The sequence below is a fragment of the Octopus bimaculoides genome, chromosome 21 (genome assembly GCF_001194135.2).
Source record: "Octopus bimaculoides isolate UCB-OBI-ISO-001 chromosome 21, ASM119413v2, whole genome shotgun sequence".
NCBI classification, from domain to species: Eukaryota; Metazoa; Mollusca; class Cephalopoda; order Octopoda; family Octopodidae; genus Octopus; species Octopus bimaculoides.
Genome location: NC_069001.1, coordinates 2,996,929 through 3,003,924, shown reverse-complemented (window position 1 = coordinate 3,003,924; position 6,996 = coordinate 2,996,929). Strand labels below are relative to the sequence as shown.

The window sequence follows — 6,996 nt, the reverse complement described above, 5'->3', positions numbered from 1 at the left end:
CACCAGGCTCCAATCTGATTTGGCAGAGTTTCTACAGCTGGATGCCCTTCCTAACGCCAACCACTCAGAGAGTATATATATAAAATCAAAATAAGCAACAAAGATATCCAGAGGTAATGCAGTACGATCGTCTCACGCAACTCCATTTAGTAGCTTCTAAGTGGAAGTGAAGGCAGCATATTCTTTGTCTATCTCCTTAACTTCTTGGAGATTTTAGGTAAAATTATACTAATGTGTCCATCTGTTTTAATTTAATTTAATTCTGTCTTTGTGCAGCTGAGGATTGCTTTGCATTTAAATTGATGTAATGATTGCATTGTTCAGTTAAAAGGAGCTGCTTGAAATGATCGTACTGCATTACCTCTGAATATCCTTGTTGCTTATTTCGATTTTATTCACCTTATTTTGAAATTGTATGGATAATACTGTACTAAATTCTGGTGCCTCAACTGAAGTATCATGTTCATCTGAATGTAAATTTTTGCTGAACGTGTGTGTGTGTGTGTGTGTGTGTGTGTGTGTGTGTGTGTGTGTGTGTGTGTGTGTAGATAGATAGATATATGTATAAGTGTGTATATATATATATATATATATATATCTCATGTGATCAACCAAACTATCGGACGTTATACATGGCTGGTCACAATGCGTTTTGCTTTGTTTTAGCTTTCGAATGATGCCACCCTGCTGGCTAGGCAAGCAGGCCAACATTCCCCTTGATTGGAAGACTATTCTGTCACAGGGTGACCTGTTTACAGATGAGTGGACTGGAGCCACATGAAATAAAGAGTTTTGCTTAAGAACATAAGGTGCTGCTCAGTCCAGAAATTGAACCCACGGTCTAGAGATCATGAGGGCAACACCCTAACCACTAGGCCGAGTGCTTTCACACACGTGTATGTGAATGTACGTATGGGTGTGTGTGTATATATGTATACACACACACGCATTCATCAAGCTTTCACTTATCCAAGCAAACTTCACTCACACAGTTCCAACTAACTCACGTTTCTGGTAGCAGACAAGAAGGTATTTCCCTAAGGTAGCAAATTGAAATCGACTTCAAAAGCGTTGGACTGGGGAATAACATGCTCAATGACACAACCATTAAACACAACCCACAAGCAACCCCCACCCCACCCCACAAAACCCTTCAGATTTTCTTTCTTGTTTCTACTTACTCTGGCACCATTTTGCAGCAACAGTTGCAGACACTCAGCATCACTGACCATGCATGTACAGTGCAATGGAAGCAAAGAGCCATGGGGTTGGTTCACATCGGCACCATTGTTGATTAGTTCTTCAATATCATCATCGAAAGGTTGGTCCACCAAGTTCCAGTTGCTGATGGCCCTGATCAGTCTTTCAGACATTTCATACGACCGTTGTACCGTCTCCATTATATACCACATTGCTCTGGAATACGAGATATATCACTGATGCTATATAACAGCAGTTCAATGTTGGAATAATAATAATAATATTAATAAAAAAAAAGAAATGCATCCATAGAGCCACAAAAATTATTGTGGTACCTATTGTGATTGGTGCATTTGGAACCATCTCAAAGAAAGCAATATTCTGGCAACAAAAGCTGCAAATAGGAAACTTCATAGGAAGCACTCAGTTGGCAGCAGTTCTTGGAAGAGCTTATGTGTTGAGAAAAGTGTTGCGTCTCTAAAGCTGCAGGATGGAGCTGAGATATAACAGACATAGATAAATCAGAAGTGGATAAATAATAATCCTTTCTGTTATAGGCACAAGGCCTGAAATTTTAGGGGAGCAGGGACAAGTGGGTTACATCGACCCCAGTGCTCAGCACACTTCTCTTCATAGTAAAATAACTATACATCTCACACACGCTATATATACGTTAGAAAAAATATATATACATTAGAAGCCTATATCATCACTGAATTTTTTCCATTATACTTTGGGTCCTATTGATTAGCTGTCATTACCCTAGTAAATATATATATTTACATAAAACTATGAACTTTTAAATACAAAGATTCTCACTTCTTGATAGTTACCTTTTAACGGAAAACACCCCTACCCACGATGGCTAAAACTCTTAATGCCAGTCGATGAGCTGGATCCCACGTGATGGAGCTTTAAAATTAATTTTTGCTAAAACTAATTATCGTCATGTCTGTCTGTTTTCTCAAGGAGTTGCGTAAAATAACTTCCATACATGAAAGTCTTGCGGTGTTTAGGAACAGCGGTCATACTTTGTAGGAAAGGAAATGTGTTGAGAAGCGGGGGTGGGGTACAGCACTGAGATTGGCCATTTTGGTGGGAATGTGTTATCTAGACGTGTAATTTCCGTTGTATGAAACTCAGGAATGATGAGAGAAAAAAAAAAAAAAAAAAAACGAAGAAGGGAGTATGCTATTTGTTTCCCAGTGATATGGAACTTCGAAGGACAACTACTCTAAAACTATTTCCTTTCCAAAGAGTTATGGCAGTAACGCAGCTTTGCAGGTGCGAGGAGCTGGTTCACCTCCGGTGACACCTTTATGTAGCGGGCACTTATGGGGCTGCTGTATAAGTTTGTATAGGTATAGAGTCCCATGGGGGTGACGGGCGGTAAACTTAAGGCCTGCCCCGGGCGGTACACACACTCCAGCTACGCCACTGGGTATGGAACTTCAAAGGGACAGCTATTCAAAAACTCATCCGTAAATTGAACACCACGCGTAATCGTTGCTGATAGCCCTGTGATCACAAGATATTCCGAAAAAAGAAAGGAATCTGTTCCTTTCACATTTTATAAATGACAATGAAAAAAAAAAAAAATTGATAGGATCCACGTTGCACAAAAGTTATGCAGACGTAAATTTAAACAGGTTTCTAAGAGGCGGAAGGTTGTAAAGCAAATTATATTGTGGACTGTAATTGTCGGTGTTTAATTTATCGTGAAAAAAGGATATGTCATTTATAGTTAGATTAGAAAATAGACGAAGAAGTTAGAATAACTGACAAATAATAATAAATGCGGATGATCTTTTTTTATTTGCCTTCAGGGCGAAGGACGTGGTGGGGCAATACAAAGTGCTTGTATGGGGTTACATATATAATTACATTTTATACATTTATAGGCACAAACGAAGCTGTGTGAATAGAAGCTTGCTTCCCAGCCACATGATTCTGGGTACAGCCTCACTGCGTGGCACCTTGGGTAAGTGTCTTCGTCCATAGCCTTGGGCAGACCAAAGCCTTGTGAATGGATTTGGTAGACGGAAACTGGAAGAAGCCCGTCGGGTGTGTATGTGTGTGCGTGTATATATATATATATATATATACATAATTGTCTGTCCCCTACCATCGCTTGACAACCAGCATGGCTGCAGATCTAATGACAAACATTTATCTATATATATATATATATATATATATATATTTCGTTTTGGGATTTGGTTTGCAAGATTCTTTATGTGAATTTTAGAAAAAATTAAGAAATAATTGAAAAATTCTACCGGTGAATGTGTTAAATAAGGCACAAAAAGAGAATGACTCTCCCCAGACACAGTATTTATATATAGGCGAATATACACATATATATATACACATATATATATACACATATATATATACACATATATACACATACACACACACATATATATATATATATACACATACACACACACAGGTGTTTTTACCATAACCACCCACTTTGTATATTTACTATATTTATGACTACACTATCAGTATCCTTACTGTTGATTTTTAACCCCCAGACCATATCTGTGTGTGTATATATATTTATATATACACGCACACTCTAGATGTGGGTATTGAGATCTATAAAGATTAAAAAAAAAAAGGAAGGGTAGTTGCTACAAAGTGTGTGGGCGTCATAAAGAGTGGGGAAATAAATATCCAAAACACAAATATAGATTACTAGTGATGGGACACAGACACACTCATGATTTTAGTTCTATTTTTGTCTTTGCATCACACTAAAACATACACACATTTATTTATTTATATATATATATATATATATATATATATACATACACACACGAGTGAGTGGATGTACGAATGAATTGGGTAGGGTTACATATATTATTCAATAACAGTTTGACTCAGCTCTATACAACCTGAAGTTTCGTGGTCAGGTAGAATGAAGACACACCAGGTATATATATATAGAGAGAGAGAAAGAGAGAGAAGGTAAGATAAATAATTTCGTAATTTAGTAATCACTTACCAAAAGCGAACTATCGATATCCAACTCGTCCAGGTAAGACAAAATATCATAACTAAACAGGTGCAAATTAATATTCTTTTGTCTTCCTTTTAAACTCCTAAAACTTTCTTTCAGCTAAATTCAGTGTCCAGAAATGACCACTACTAGAAAACTTCCAGAACTTAAGCAGTGTTTTTGCACTGTATTTTCGATGAATGACTGCTGACAGGTAACATTAGCCGTGGTGGAGGAAAAGAAAAAAGAGGGGAAAATATAAGCGAGAGAAAGGAGGAAAGAGAGAAGAAGCGGGTTCGAGTTTTACCTTGCTCAACAATAATCACGTTCTTCCAGCATATTGAGTGTCGGAGCTTATGAGTAAACACCGACGAAAATTGTAAACTCAAATCTGATTGGTTGTTGAGAACTAGATTTCGACTAATCACAATGTCTTAAATGACCTTTACCTAAGTGAAACAGCTGTTTCACTGAGATGTATTAATTGCTTTTAGCCCTAGGTCAACAGGAAGCATTTCGATCCGGAAGATAAACCTACGATGAAAAGACATTCCAGTTGTGACCTTCGCGTCTTTTATTTTTTATTTTTTTCTCAGGCAGGTGTAGGCATGCCTGTGTTGTTGAGGAGCTCTCTCAGCGGCCCTATGGTTTCAGGTTCAGTTCCACTGCGTGGCACTTTGGCTGTCATCTATTCTAGTCTGGGACCGATCAAAGCCTTGTGAATGAATACGTGTGTATGTATGTACGTGTCAGTGTTTCTCCCTACCACCTTCACTTGGCAACCGGTGTTGGCTTCTTTACGTCCCCATAACTTAGCAGTTCGACATTGGGGCTCGATAGAATAAGTTCCAGACATAAAAATACTTACTGTGACCGATTTGTTCGACTAAAACCCTTGAAGGCGGTGCTCCAGCATGGCAGTAGTCCAATCACTGAAACAAGTAGAAGAAAATACAAGTACACAGTGTATCTAGGATTACGTTATCCACTTGTCTTTTTTTTGTGTGTGTGGGGGGGGGGTAAAGAAGGATATGATTTGAGAGTAATTTGGCTGCTATTTCTGGCAGGACGTACAACCACGTCGAGTGTCACTTGTTGACTCGTTGTTATCGCTATTGTTGTTTACCCCAAGTCAGTCCTGATCAGTGATCAAAGGCGTTCTCTTTGTGACCATCCTGTCCTTTCGTATATTTATAACTACATTATTCAATGTATGTGGAGGCGCAATGGCCCAGTGGTTCGAGCAGCGGACTCGCGGTCATAGGATCGCGGTTTCGATTCCCAGACCGGGCGTATGAGTGTTTATTGAGCGAAAACGCCTAAATCTCCACGAGGCTCCGGCAGGGGATGGTAGCGAACTCTGCCATACTCTTCCACCACAACTTTCCCTCACTCTTATTTCCTGTTTCTGTTGTGCCTGTATTTCTCCTTCACTATTATAATGCTGTCTTCTCAAATAAATAGGTGTGTAATAGGAAAACGCAATGTAAGGGAGATAATTATTATCGTCTTTAGTTTTACGGTTTCAGAGTTACTTCCCTTGTTCTAGTTTTATTACATGGGAAAATGCGAGCATGAAAAATCATAGTCTTAAGATTATAAATCTGGAAAAGTACAGGACAAGTCATTACACCTGTAAAAGTATAGGACAAGCTACAAGCTATTACTTCTAGTAAAGTAAATAATAATCTAGGACATTGCATACAATGGGGTATGATTTAGGTAGGGGAATACCTTGGCTGCTATTTTTAGCGTGTCGAGCGACCAGCTAGAGGTTCTTTCATTGGTTCGATTGCGTAATGAGATGGTCTTTACACAAATATGTAATATGTGTATATATCATCGGCAGAAGTTAGAGAGTAAGTCAAAAGCTGGGAGTTTCGTATATTGGCACCTATCAAACACGAATTTGTCTATTGTGACTCTGTAACTTCTGACGAAATAACTTCTAAAATACAAACATTTGTCAAAAACGTTAAGAGTAAACCTTGTTCTTATGTGACACATTCTATCAATATCGGAAGTTTGAAAGTGTTTAGTTTAAAAAAAAATTAAATAATCTGTACCTCTAATTGAATATATCCGAAATGGATGAAAAGCAAAATCGACCTCGGAGGAATTTGAACTCAGGACGTAAAGACAGACGAAATATCGCTTCTAAAATACAAAATTTTGTCAAAAACGTTAAGAATAAATCCTGTTCTATGTGACACATTCTACCAGTATCACAAGTTTGTTTAGTTAAAAAAAAAAATTAATTAAATAATCTGTACGTCAAAGTCGACTTTGATGTAATTTGAACTGAAAACAGAGATAGACGAAATACCGCGAAGCATTTCGCCCGGAGCACTAACGTTTCGGCCAGCTCACCGCCTTAGAATGTAAGCATTCATTTTAGAAATATATTCTTAATTCTTATTGCTTGAGCGTTACTTCTTACTTTCTCACTTACTGACATTAAATTTCGTAACATTTTACCTCATAACTGTTTTTCTACTAATTTTTCTACAATGTAACTAGCGGTTCTGAATTCCTCATGCACTTTTCTATAATTTAAGCCTAAGAAAAGTATACTTTTAATTTAAAATTTATGTTAATTGAAGTTGAATATCTTCCTCACTGCCCCCCTTGAGGACGCAGATATTTTGATGTAACTTTTTTTCTACTGAACCAAATCTAAAACTATTTATGCCAAAGTGTAGCTGAGGAGATGTCGTCTTTAAAACTATTAACAGTTTGCAATTTAGTTGAGAACTGAATTAGCGGTGAAGCTTGGAAGCTGC

At 37.8% G+C, this 6,996-nt stretch overlaps 1 protein-coding gene across 3 annotated transcripts in view; it reads right to left on the bottom strand.

Moving 5' to 3' along the window:
- Positions 1 to 6,996, bottom strand: part of LOC106873937 (ankyrin repeat and SOCS box protein 8) — an 18,567-nt gene that overhangs the window by 3,753 nt on the left and 7,818 nt on the right. Inside the window, exons 1-2 of one of the 3 annotated variants that reach the window (XM_014921572.2) lie at positions 4,521 to 4,612; positions 1,182 to 1,416 (exon numbers count right to left, since the gene is read on the bottom strand). The exons of 1 other annotated variant lie outside the window; for it this stretch is intronic. In XM_014921572.2, the coding sequence (XP_014777058.1) occupies positions 1,182 to 1,412 (231 nt within the window). In that variant the 5' untranslated portion in view covers positions 1,413 to 1,416; positions 4,521 to 4,612. Of the gene's footprint in view, positions 1 to 1,181; positions 1,417 to 4,219; positions 4,613 to 6,996 lie in introns of those variants that run through there. One more of the 3 variants, XM_014921510.2, reaches the window with a different exon arrangement.